This window comes from Mustela nigripes, chromosome 10 (genome assembly GCF_022355385.1).
Source record: "Mustela nigripes isolate SB6536 chromosome 10, MUSNIG.SB6536, whole genome shotgun sequence".
NCBI classification, from domain to species: Eukaryota; Metazoa; Chordata; class Mammalia; order Carnivora; family Mustelidae; genus Mustela; species Mustela nigripes.
Window position 1 is genome coordinate 62900921 of NC_081566.1, and position 12994 is coordinate 62913914.

General features: G+C 62.0%; 2 protein-coding genes across 2 annotated transcripts; both read left to right on the top strand.

Moving 5' to 3' along the window:
• The first annotated feature begins 525 nt into the window (after positions 1-525).
• On the top strand, positions 526-7613 carry TAGLN2 (transgelin 2). The gene is made up of 5 exons (XM_059413546.1): positions 526-634; positions 5517-5724; positions 6002-6176; positions 6485-6587; positions 6855-7613. The coding sequence occupies exons 2-5, from the start codon at positions 5545-5547 to the stop codon at positions 6994-6996; spliced, it is 600 nt and encodes a 199-aa protein (XP_059269529.1). The 5' UTR covers positions 526-634; positions 5517-5544; the 3' UTR covers positions 6997-7613.
• LOC132025801 (collagen alpha-2(I) chain-like) lies at positions 641-4706 on the top strand. Its single transcript, XM_059413545.1, has 2 exons — positions 641-1436; positions 1734-4706. Exons 1-2 carry the CDS (start codon positions 777-779, stop codon positions 1755-1757), a joined length of 684 nt encoding a protein of 227 aa, XP_059269528.1. The 5' UTR covers positions 641-776; the 3' UTR covers positions 1758-4706.
• Positions 7614-12994: the final 5381 nt, after the last annotated feature.

Consider the following 12994-nt stretch of genomic DNA (forward strand, 5'->3'; position numbering starts at 1 on the left):
CCTCTTCTGATCCCTGGGATCCCTCCAGGATTAAGAGATGCCAGGTCAGAGAGGAGGAAACGGAGGGGAGAGAAATCAGATCTGAACCCTGGGTCCCAAGGCAAAGAATGACCTCACTGTGGGTTCCTGCCCAGGCCTGAAGAAGGCGGAGAGCAGGAGTACTGTCCTGGCCTGCAGCCCCAGTACTGTCACACCCTAGTCACCTGGGGGATGGGGGTGGGGGTCTTCCGGTGCCTCCATATACCTAACCACCCTTTTAAAGTCAAGAGGCTTCTTCCCACTTAAACATGCCCATAGTCTTGAGCTGACCTTCCAGGCAAAAAGCTTCCCGCCAAGGCATAAGTTTAAGGGCTTCGGGGTGGAGGTCGAGGTTCTCACCGATGGCGACCGCCGTCATGGCCCGCATAGGCTCGGACTCCTCATACCCTCCGGCCCAGCTTCCCGCCCACCGCCCCTCCAGCAGAAGCTCTGCCCTCCGCGCCCGCCACGCGGCGCCTTTAAAGCCAGGGGCGCTCGCCCCGCCCCGGGTCCGCCCCGTCCGAGGCGGGACCCCGCTGAAAACCCCCGGCCCCGGCCCCGCGCGCCACTCGGCCCGCAGGCCCCGCCAGAAGTGTATCGCGGCAACCGGCCAACGGTGAGCAGGGGGCGGGGGGCGCGCCCCGGCAAGCGGGAGGCCGGTGCTTGCTCCCGGGACTGCGGCGAGGGTCCGACGACCGCTCTGCCCGCCCTGTGCTGTCGGGTCCTGTCCCCAAGCCCCGACCCCGCATTGCTGGGCGATGAGGTCAGCCCCGGTTGCGGGTGCACGGACAGGGCGTCCGTCCGGAGCGGGGGGGACCCGGCCCTCGGGGGAGAGGAGCGGCGGGCGCCGGGGCTTGAGCCGCGTGCCCCGAGGGCGGGCGCGCCGGAGCTTCCCCGCGACCCTCAGTGCCGGGTTCCAGGAGCACGTGTGGGAGCTGCCCGCGCTCCGCGGCCCCGAGGCCGCCCTTTCTGTTCCTCTTCCCGCCCGCCGTCCTGCTGGCGAGTCGGGGTCTCGGGCTGGCGCGGACAGCCCCCCGACCTGGGGCTCCCGGGGCCGCAGCCCGCGCCAGCGGGCGGTGTGGGGAGGGGGTTGGTTGCGGGCGCTCCCGCCGCCGCGCCAGCCGGGGCCCCCACCCCGCGCCCCCTGCTGCTGGGAAAGCCGGCGGGGGCTGCGGGCGGGCGGCGGGCGGGCTGCCCAGACCACTGCGTCACCCCGGCGGTGGGCGGTGGGTGACTCATCCGGCCTTAACGGCCCAGGGCGTGGCGTGGCGAGGCGGCGGGGCCGGACCTGCAGGACCGGAAGTGGACGGCCGCCTTCCCGCCCCTGCGGGCCCCCCGGAGCCTGCTGGCGCCCCGGCCCGGGGAGGTCTGGGGCAGCCCGGCGTCTGGGAGCAGACGGGAGCGTGGCGGGAGTGAGGGTGGGTGGGGGGAGGTCCCGGGTACGGCTTGGCTGGGCTCTCCCGACTGCTGACTCCAGAGCACGGGGCGCAGGGACAGCTCCCCTCCCCAGCGCCCCTCCCTGCCTAGGTCTCCTTCCTCGGTCCCCCGGGAGACCAGCTGCCCGGGGGCCAAGGGAGGGTGGGGCGGCGGGGCCCCGCCCTGCGCGGGGCAACCGGTGGTCTTTGTCCGGCTGCGGCCCCCAACTAGCGCCCCAGCCCTCTGCTGCTCCTGGACTGGCCTGGGATCCTCCCTCTGCCCAGCCCTTCTCTCTCCAGGATTTCAGGGAGCGGGCGCTCTAACTCCGGACTTGCCCTCGGTGCCCGGAGCATTGCTTCTGAACTAGTGCTTGAGTCCGCTTCTCTGTCCCCCGACGGGTAACTTCCCACGCCTCCAGCCCCCCACCCCCGCCTCTGCCGCTGACCTAGCCCCCCCACCCCCCGCCCCACAAGGGATCCCTCGCACCTGCCTGCACCTGGGAACTGCCGGGGGGGGGGCTTTTCCACGGAGGCCGCGTGTGGCCCCCGGGCGCGGAGCCTCCTCCCCACTGCATGGGTGTTGCGTGCGTGTTTCTGCCCGGCGCCCCCACCCTGCGGGGTTCCTGTGTTTGGTACACAGAAGCCATGGCAACGGCCCCACCTCACCCCTCCGCCCGCTAGCCTTGCGGCTTCCTGTTTGTGCGGCTTGGGCTTTCTCTTCTGCTCTTCTGCTCTGCTCGCTGACTTGATGGGGAGGGGCTGTCCCCCGAGGGGCTCCTCGATCCCAGGTGTCCACCACCCTTGCCTCTGCCTGCTTCCTCTGCGTTTCCCTCTGGGGGCGGGCCCCCCCAATCTGGTCCTTTCGGAATAGCCCTAAGCCCCATTCTGACTTGGGAAGTTCCCCTGCGACCTGTGTGCACAATGAAAGGGGGGTCTCCTTGCCCCCCCCCCCCCCCCCCCCGTGAGACGCCCCAGCCACGGATCTTTGGCATCTGCGTGGGGTGGGGTGACGTGAGAGGCCTGCCCCTCCCCCTCGTGAGAGCACTGCAGTCTTGTGGGTGGGGGGTGAGGGCTGTTCCCCCTGCTGTAGGCAGCTGTAGGCCCCTCTGGCTTATGTTACTCACCAGGGGGCCGACCCCCAAGTGGCTCAGCTCTGGTCTCCTCTTTGGCTCCCCAGCCCTGGGGCTCCACCACTCCCCACCCCAGCAGGCACCTGGCTGTCTGCCGTTCTGTTGAGGCAGGACTGCAGAAGGTCCCCTGGGTGGCACTCGGCTGGGCACACCAGCTGGGGCCTGTCAGCTCGAGCCTGCCCAGCGGGGCGGGGACAAGTCACAGCTGGGGACAGGCTGGCTGGGCCGCCCCTTCCTGGAGCTCTGCCCCAGGGCTCCTCACCTACCAGGTTCCAGGACAGTGACCCCTGGGGGACCCAAAACAACTGCGGCTGGAGGCTGTGACAGGCCCAGCTGTATCCAAGCTCCAGAGTGGGGAAGGGGCCCTCAGCATCCTCTCGGAGCTGGAGCCCCGGGGCGGGGAGGAGGGGTGGGCGGCTGAGAGGCCAAGTCTGTTTTGCCCCTGTGCGGGGACACTGGAAGGGTAGGGCGTCAGGACTGCTCTCCCCTCTTAACCCGGTGCCTGGGTTAATGATTCTTCTGCCCTTTTTCTCCCTGGGCCACTGGGATCTCTTGGCCTCAGGCCACTTGGCTGCAAGGAGACAACCCTTAGGCCCAGGGGACCCTGGTGAAGCTGCTCCAGAAAAGAGATCTGGACATTGAAACGGGGGCTTACTGGTGGCTGCAGCCCCATCCCGCCTTTTCCCCCCAGGTCTCCTAGCCATGCCCCTGTGTGTCACGGACCCCAGGTTGAGCTGCTGGGGCCGCGCTGGGAGGAGACAGCTTCTGAGCTGCTCTCTGCTTGCCCTCCCCCAGCCGAGAGTCTGTGTGCCTGGTGGTGTGGGTCAAGGCCCAGACCAGCATTTATCTGGGCCAGCCTTCAGGCGGGGGGAAGTGAGGGTGGGTTGCTCTTAATGAGGTATAAAAATAACTGATTTATGGGGAGGATCGGGGCGGAAATGTGCTGCTGGATAAGCTGGAGTAGAAGGGAGCCGCCAGGCTGGAGTGTGGGGGAGGGGACCGGCCTGCGACCCAGGGGCTGAGAGCAGGAGGGGTTTGGGGCGGCTCTGCCCCTGGGCCTGGCTCCACTGCTGAGCCCCGAGGCCCTTGGAGGGGGTGGCAGGATAGTTGAACTTGGGGTGTGTGGGAGGGAGGGAGACAGTGACTTCATCCCTTCAGTCTGACCTGGCCTGGAGCCAGATGTGGGGAGTAGGAGTGGCTTCCTTTCCTGTCTTTGGGCACAGGTGCCTGTGCCTGGGGGTCCCCCCTCCCCCGCCCTGTCGGCCACAGCTGGATCTCACGGTGGAAGGGGAAGAAAGGGAAGCTCATTCACAGAGGGTTGGGGACAGGGAGTGAGGTCCTGGCCCACCCCCCAACCCCCCACACCCCCACATGGGTAGCATCCCGGGACTTGCGCCCCAGGGTCCTGGGGCTGGGACCTAGGCAGTGAGGTAGGAGGTGGCGACAGACTGCCCCTGGGCCCGCGGTCTGGAAACCACCCAGTTCTTACCAATGCAGGTTCTCAACCGAAGTTCAAACCTCCTGTGTGTTTCCCCAAGTCTCCCTTCCCTCCAAAGTTTCCCTAAAACTACCACCCACCTCCGGGGTTAGTTCCCTATTCCTGCTGTAACAGATGAGTACAAATTCAGTGACTTAGAGCCACACCCGTTTCACGTGGCAGGGACCTCAGCAGAGGTTCAAATCAAAGTGTCAGCAGGGCTACCTTCCTCCTTGGGGAGTTCAGGGGAGAACGCCTTGCCTTGCCTTCTCCAGCCTCTGGAGGCCTGTCTCCCCGACTCCAGCTTCTTGCTTCTCCCGCTCTGACTTGTCTGCCTCCCCCCCTCGCTTGTAAGGCTCCTGCTGTGTGTATAAAGCCCCTTGCTGTGAGGACACTAGGCCGTCTTGGACGATCAGCACAGCGTCCCTGTGTCGGGACCCTTCATTCAGTCCCACCTGCAAAGGCCCTTTTTGCCACGTAACATTCGCGGGCTCTGGGCGTTAGGATGCAGACACCTTTGGGTGGCACCGTTATTCTGCCCACTGTAGCTTGTCAAGGGGAGGTGGGATTGGTTTTGATTGCCTGGTTTCTCATGGGAAGTTCCTTCTGCCTGCTGAAATCTTTTTCTTTTTTTAAAAAAATTTATTTATTTGACAGAGATCATAAGTAGGCAGAGAAGCAGGGAGAGGGGGGGTGGGGGGGTGGGGGGGAAGCAGGGGATGCGGGTTAGGACCTGAGCTGAAGGCAGAGGCTTAACCCACTGAACCACTCCAGCACCCCCTGCTGAAATCTTTTAAGGGACTACTCAGACCTGCTCTTCCAGGAAGGCTTCCGGACTGCTTCTGCCCATACTCTTCTCTACCTTTCTGTCACATAGGGTCTGATTTGTACAGTATCTTCCCGCACAAGCCTTCCGCTTTCCTGGGTGCTCTCTTTGTCTCTCTGTTGGCTTTCCAGGACCATGAGCTTCCACCGCTTCCACAGTCGCGGGCACAGATTGGGGGTGCTCGGTCAAGCCCAGAGGCTGGTGGTGAGGGTGGGTGTGTCTGGTTCTCTGGCTCCTGGAAGAAGTTCCCTAGTCATGTCTTCCTCTCCCCAAATCCTCCTCCTCCCCACGGCTGCGGTTCTAATGACCGGTTTGCCTTGGCTAAAGCAGACCACCCCGAATGAGGGGCCTCGTGTACGCCATATTCTACTCCAGTGGGTTTTCTATTTCATTCCAGTAGTGGGGCCGTTCGAATGAAGTCTAATGGCAGCACTCAGCGAAGTCAGCCTGCCGTGGGGGTGCCCAGAGATGGCCTGCACGGGCCCTTACCCCAGAGCTCTGAGCAGTGTAGTTTTGGGCCCTGTGCCAGAGGTGGGGTGAGCCCCGTGTTTGACCGTGGTTCTCACCTCTGGGGCGCACCCTGGGGATACAAGGTGTGTCCCTGCAGGCTCAGAGTACTGACTGCGGGCCCCGCCGTGTCCTCTCTCCAGCACCCCACAGCCACCACTGCCCTAGGGAATGGCCAACAGGGGACCTGCCTACGGCCTGAGCCGGGAGGTGCAGCAGAAGATCGAGAAGCAGTACGATGCGGACCTGGAACAGATCCTGGTCCAGTGGATCACTACCCAGTGCCGCAAGGACGTGGGCCGGCCCCAGCCTGGGCGTGAGAACTTCCAGAACTGGCTTAAGGATGGCACGGTGAGAGCTGAGCCCTCTGACTGGAAGTGCCTGGAGCGCTGCGGGGCCTGGGGGGCCTGGGGGGCCTGGGTTTGTTCCACTTCCTCCTGAGCCTGGGTCTCTACCTCACAGAGGACCCACGGAGTGAAAGGGGGTGCCCTGGGGGACTCCGGGAAGAAGTGCTCCAGGGAGAGGACCACGGGAGGGTGTGTTCCGGTGGGACAGGAACCCCGGGGGCACACCGTCTGCCTCCCGGCCAGCGGGCTCTCACCGCCGCACACCTTCTGTCCTCACCCAGGTGCTGTGTGAGCTCATCAATGGGCTGTACCCCGAGGGACAGGCCCCGGTGAAGAAGATCCAGGCCTCCACCATGGCCTTCAAGCAGATGGAGCAGATCTCCCAGTTCCTGCAGGCGGCCGAGCGCTACGGCATCAACACCACTGACATCTTCCAGACCGTGGACCTCTGGGAAGGTGGGTCGGGCCAGGGGACTGTCTCCCAGAAGACCAGACACCAGGCGGGGCCAGCTAGCTCCGGGAGACGGGGTGGGTTTCTGGCACCCTGAAGACAAAGGGTGTGTGTGTGTGTGTGTGTGTGTGTATTTCATGGTGGGATGGGCCCTGTGGGAGGCTGGGGGGGAAGGAGGGTGTGGGGACAAAGGGAATTAGGAAACCATTAGGTGCATTAGGGAGTTAGGTGCTGGCCTAAGTGGTCGGGGTGGAAGGCGGGCCCCCAGGACCCCAGCGTCGCTGAGGCCAACACAGCCCCTCCCCTCTCCCAGGAAAGAATATGGCCTGTGTGCAGCGGACGCTGATGAACCTGGGCGGGCTGGCCGTAGCCCGGGACGATGGGCTGTTCTCTGGGGATCCCAACTGGTTTCCCAAGTGAGTATGGCACGGTGGCCCAGGCCTGTCCCTGTCCCTAGCGAAGGGTCTGGCACAAAGCCCTTTCCTGTCCCTCGCAACTCTCCAGGGGTGGCAAGGTACTGTCCCCTTTGAGACACGAGGCGGTGTCTTGAGAGAGCTCGGGCCTCTCAGACGGGGTGGACACCGGCTCCCGAGCCCCCCAGCGAAGCCTCAGCCTGTGCAAAGGCAGACGTGTGCTGAGGCAGCCTGCGGGCTCGTCCTCACTGGCGCTTCCTTTCCACCCAGGAAGTCCAAGGAGAACCCTCGGAACTTCTCGGACAACCAGCTGCAGGAGGGCAAGAATGTCATCGGGCTGCAGATGGGCACCAACCGCGGGGCGTCCCAGGCCGGCATGACTGGCTACGGGATGCCGCGCCAGATCCTCTGACCCCGCCCCAGCCCCGTGCCCATGGATGGTTAATATATATATATATTTTTTAGCAGTGACATTCCCCGAGAGCCCCTGGGACTCTCAGACTCCCTTGGCCAGGGTGGGGGCCCGGCCTGCCTCCTCTGGGGTGCCCGGTGGCAGGCCCCCCGACCCCGTGCTTACTAATACATTCCCTTCTTCAAACCCACCAAAACTGGACCAACTGGCCTCCTTCCTCCTGGGACCAAAAGTGGGGGGCCTCGCCACCCTGCAGCCCCATAGCTCTTCTCTTTCCCTTTGGCTTCTTTCCGCCCTGAGCTCTGCCCTCAATCTGTTCCTCGGCTGGGGGTCCGAGACCCTGCCTTCTGGCCTTCCTTTGCCTCGCCCCTTAGCCCGGGCTGCAGGGACTTCATTTATAGGGAGAGGCCTGGGGCGGTGGCCACCGGCCCCGGCTGGGCTGCCGTCCCCACACACGGAGGCGGTCTACCCCTGGCGGCGCCTTCTCTCCCAGCTTCCCCTTTTCCGTTCCCTGTGCTGTGGCTACGGGGTGGGGGTGAGGGGACAGGACTGCGACCATGGGCTGGGGCTCGAAGAACCTGAGTTTGCTGATTTCAATAAATATCTCTTGTCTTTTTTGGGTGGTCTCGGGCTGTGTCAGGGGCCCTGAGTCCCCCATGGGGAAGGGAGGAGTGTGGGGACAGTACCATGACTTTGACAGGGGAGAGGGCTTCGAGATGAAAGGCTACGGTCCTCACCCCCATCTTCTGATTTCCTTCCCCGGCACCTTCGTCCCCAGGTTTAAGGGAGGGGAGGTTGGGTTGAGGACCACGGCCCTTGGTCCCGGAGCCGAAATGCAGGAGATGTGGGCGGTGTCCACACGCCAGCCTAGGAATCGGGCATCCACCCTGGTGCTGGGGTTGGGCCCCTCGCCCAGCCCAAGTGGCTTCTTCGCCACCGCAGGAGGGTGGGGCTGGCTGCTGGCCCTGCCCGGAGTCCTGGCAAGTCTGGGGGCGGGAGGCCCCTCGGGCGGGCCTGGGGAAGGCGGCCTCTGTGGGAGTTGGCCAGACCAGCTTGGGGGCCTGGGCAAGGGCGGCAGTGCTGGGGAGGAATGGCCCGGCTGTGAGTGAGCCGGAGGGAAGAGGCCCTGCAGACGTGGGAGCTCTGTGCTTTGGAGAGCCGAGAACTTTGCTTCCGGGCACTGGCCTGGTACCAGGTTATCTGGAGCTTGCCCTGATGGAGGCCTGAATGTCCCCCCCCCCCCCCCCCCCCCCCCGTTTCCAACTCCTCGGTGTCATCTTGACCCCACGGCCTCCCCATCAGACCCTGGGACTTTCTAGGGAGAACGGGACAGAGCCTGGGCCAGCCCCCCACACCAAGTTCCCCCACCCTCTCTAATTCAGCGCGTGTTTCCTTAGGAGGGCAGAGCCCCAGCACTGTGCCAGGGGGTGACAGATGCTGAGGAGGTTGCTAACCAGAGGGCTTCCCGTCTCTTCTCCCTCTGCCTCACTGGCTCCCTCTGCCAAGGAGCACCTACTGCGCGCTCGCCTCAGGCTCAGCCGGCATCTGGAGGGGTCCCGACGTGACCCGCCTGAGGGAGGGGATTTGCTGCACAGCAGGGGCTGAGGCGCAGATAAGATAGGCTGCCGCCTGTATGCAAATTCCCAGGGATTAGCTGTCATTTGGTCCCTTTATCTCTGGCTCTGGAAGGCTTTCTCCCAGGAGTACGGGGAGGGAGAGTGACGTCATTGCAGAGAAAACCTTGAATTCGCTAATGGTTCCACTGAAACACTGACCTATGCACATCCTTCCCAGCTTTAACCGCTTACAGCTTCCCGTCCTTGGCTGGGTGCTTCCCGACATTCTGAGACACTCCGCTTGATCCAGGGCTGAGACACTGGGTCCCAGGGCATCCATGGCCACGTAAAGACTAAAGGGGGGATGTGGGTTCGATGCCAGGTCAACCTGGCTGTGATCTCGTGCCCTTGGAGGCTCAGTAAGAAGGGGAGTCGTGGAGGGGATGCGGGGGCGGTGGGTGCCCCTCCTCTGAAAACTGGAGGTACTGGCTCCTTCCTCCTGTAGCTGTAGGGGTTTTGCCAGCCTGGGCAGCAAGTGCGGTCCTTGGCCCAGCAAAGGCTCCAGAGACAGACAGGCAGGTGCAGCGGCATCCGTGTGGATGCCTCGGGGCGGGGGGGGGGGGTGCTGCCCGGCTGGGCTCCAAGATGCTTCAGGCAACAGCCAGGCCACCCTCCCCAGAGCAACTGACTTCCAGCCCGACACGGAGGGGATGGGGGAAGTGCTTGGTTAAGGGGCGCGCCTCCCTTCTGGCTGTGACCGCCACCCCCACAGGCCCCGTGAGCCACTGCTGCCCGCAATCCACCCGGCCACAGCTCCAGCAAATGTGTTCTGGAAATGGCCTGCACCGATACCCCAAAATCGGGTACGTGTTTTGTCGCATGGGAGGCCACAGTTTTGTGCTGAATCTGGCCTGTTCCACCTCTCCTGACCTCTTCCCCCTTCGGGGTCCAAGAACTAGGGGAGAGGGGCAGCCTCTGTGCGGCACTTCCTTCTCCGGGGCTCCCTATCCTGCTGTCTCCTGACGCCCCACCTGCGGACTGTCCCCACTGCTGCTAGGACCCCTGTCCCCTCCAGGTCTCACCAGGGCTTGTCCTTCAAGTCTTTGGTCAAAGTTTACCTTCCAAGTGCAGCCTTCCCTGGTCGGCCTACTTTGCGCATTCCTCCCTCGCCCCACCCCCACCCGCTTTCTCCTATCACCGCCTCTGGGTGTATTTTACTTTCTGTCTCCACCCACAGAATGTACACTCTTTAAGGGCAGGTTTGTGTTGGTTTTGTGGATGTGGAGAGGTGCCTGGCCCGTGGTCGGTGCTGAATAAATATTTGTTGAACAAATGAATGAATATCACCCCACTCTCCAGTTCCTCAAACCCTTGGCCCCCGTGACACGGCGCCCCGGTCAGGCCAGGGTCTCAGCAAGCCAGCCTGACCTTGGGTCTGAGATGGAAACAGCGCCTCTGTCCGCTTCCTTCCAGTGCTCCCCCATGGTTCATTTCCAGCAGGTGGAACACCCGAGACTCTGGGGCTCCAGAAGGCTGGAAGAGGGGGCTGGGGAAGGAGGGGAGAGCCCTGTGTGGTCTGCGCAAAAGGAAGGCTCACTGTGGATTTGCGGGAAGACAGCGTGCCTGCGAGTAGGGCAGGAAGAGAGGTAGGAGCCGACTTAGGTTCAGGCTCATTGACTCCTTGCCTTCAGCTTTGAAGTGCAGAATCCCTGAGGAGGTAGAGAGAAGGCAGGTTTGGCTCCTTGTGGCCCAATGGAAAGAACTGGAGTACGAAGGCAGGGAGAGGCAGGGAGAGGCAGGGAGAGGCAGAGCGGGGAGGAGGAAGAGGAAGAGGGCTCCCAGGGCTCAGCCTAGCTTGGCTCACCCTTGGGGGAAAAGCACAGGTCTCTGTGGTCCCTTCCCGTGCGTGTGTGTCCAGGTGGGTGAGCATTTGCAGGGCTGGGGCTCAGGGGCACAGGTGGGAGCAGAGGAGTCTGTCACCCCGCGTGGAGGCCACCTACAAGCGTGTCTGCCAAGGAGCGGAATGGGTGCAGAGAGCTGTGCGTCCTGCGTGCGTAGGCAGAAGGTAAGCATCTGTGAGTTTGCGCACGGGTCCTTGGAGAACAAACAGTATGTCCCATTCCTGCCTTTCAGCTGGGGGAGGCCTTGGAGAGCTTGGCAAAAAGCCCAAGGAGCGGCAGAACAGGGAAAAGGCTGGGCAATAGGGCCCTGGGGAGAGAACTATAAAGGGTCTGGGATTAAATTTGTTGAAGAGAAGCCCAGAGAGTAAATTAGTAACTGTCTCTGTGCAAAGCAATGAGTTTTAGTCCCAGTGGCCATAGAGGTGGATTAGAAGAAAATGCACTGAAGTTGTATCTAGAGAAATTTAGGTCAGCCAAGGAAAAACGATGCCCTTGGCTCTGAAGGTTATCAGCCTCTGGTCTCTCTTACAGATCAAGAGGCATGTTTTCAATAATAGGATGGATCCCGTCTTGGGGTGGAAAATGGGCAGTCTGCTTGGGAACGCATATACTACACCCATCTTAAAAATTCAGGCCTTCATTCAATATTTATTGGGGTTCTCTATGTCAGGCCTTATGGGGGAGATGAAGATTATTAATACGTGATCTCTTTGCTCAAAGAGCACAGAGTCCTGCATGGGAGAGAAAACACAGATATGAGCCGAGCCACGATCATTGGGGAAGCCAGCGCTCTGTGCCTGTGGAGAAAAGCAAACAGCAATGTTTGGGCGGGTCACTCGCCAACCTCCCGCAGCCCTGGGTTCCTTCTGCAGTGGAAGGGGGTGACATCATAGGGAGCTAAGACTGCATATCTCGGGGATCAGCTCAGGGGGGAGCAGGGCTGTAGGTTGGGGGCTAGGGGGGCTCCTCCAGGAAAAGGAGCAGTCCTTGCTCTGTGGTCAGAGATCAACTTTCAGCGCTGGTGGAGGGGGGCTGTTCCCTTCCATCCTGGAGTCGGGAGTGGGAAAAGAGGCCTGAGTTTGGGTGAGCACCAGGGACTGGGTAGGGAGAGATCAGCATCACGGGTGGGCTGTGAGGAGAGCATGAAAGAACTCAGACACGTCGCCCTGCGCCCAGCAGACCCTGAGTTCCTCTTCTTCTTTTTTTTAAGAATTTATTTATTTATTTGACAGGCAGATCACAAGCAGGCAGAGAAGCAGGCAGAGACAGAGGGAGGAAACAGGCTCTCTGCTGAGCGGGGAGCCTGATGCGGGGCTCTATCCCAGGACTCTGAGATCACGACCCCAGTGGGTCCGACACTTAACCGACAGAGCCACCCAGGCGCCCCTCAACAAATAGTTCTCGAGCACCCATTTTGGATAAGGTATTTGCTGAGTGCTGGGGTTACAGCATCAGCAAGGCGAGTAGAGTTTTTGCCCTCCTGGGAGGAGCTAGGCAAAGCAAAGAGCAGGTTATAATGGGAGATGGGGGGTGGAAAGGGGAGCGAGCCTAGGTGCTAAGGGACCCCGCAGCAGGGGACTCAACCCAGCCTTGCAGGGGTGGGGTGGGCAGGGGAATCCATGAGAATCTCTGGAAGATGCTGGAGTCTGAGCTGGGGATTTAAGGACAATGAGAAGCACGAAGGCAGGGCCCGTGCTGGTGGGGAGAATGTTCCAGGCATGGGTGCAGCATGGGCACGGCCTGGAGGTAAGAATGTGCACAGCAGGACAGTAGAGGGCCGGTTCATGGGCTGAGAATGCAGCTGAGAAGAGAAGAAAGGTCCAGCTCTTCCAAGGAGCGCCAAAGCCAAATGAAAGATTTTGGATATTTCATTAAGGACTTGGGGGTACCCCTGAGAAATTTTAAGCAGGGGGCTGCAGAGACGAGACTTGTGTCTTATTTAGAAAGCTTCCCTCCATTGTAGGGCAGAGAAAGGCCTGGGGTTGGGAAGACTATGGAGGCACGCCAGCCTTAAGAGTCTACTGCACAGGTCCAGGCTGGAGAAGAGCCGGGGCTTTAGGGGGCTCGGCAGGCGTGAGAAGGGGAGAATGGATTTCCAGATTGACTTGTGCTCTGTGGAGAGTGAAGAGGGTTTCAGCAACCAGGTGAGAGCTGCTGTGATCTCCCGGGATGCGAACTCCAGGAGCAGGGCCTCCACAACACAACGGATGCGTTTCCTCTTCTCTCCCATAGTCCAGGTGAGGAAACTGAGGCTAAGAGCAAAAGTTACTTCAGAACCCAGCTGGTGGCTGAACTGGGATTTGAACTGATAAGCAAAGCAGTTCAAGCTTATCGCTTGCCCCATCGGGGCCTGCGAGCTGGCTGACCCGGGGAAGGGTTCGGCTGGCAGCCAGCGTGAACTGGGCTGTTTCTGTGGGCGGAGGCCGGGGCCGCAGTGAGGAAGCAGGAGGTCAGGCCTCAGAAGCGGGGCAGGAAGTTCAGCTCGGAGGCGGCTGCCCCTCCAAGGCCGTTGCCGATCTGGCAGCTTCAGAAAGAGGCTAA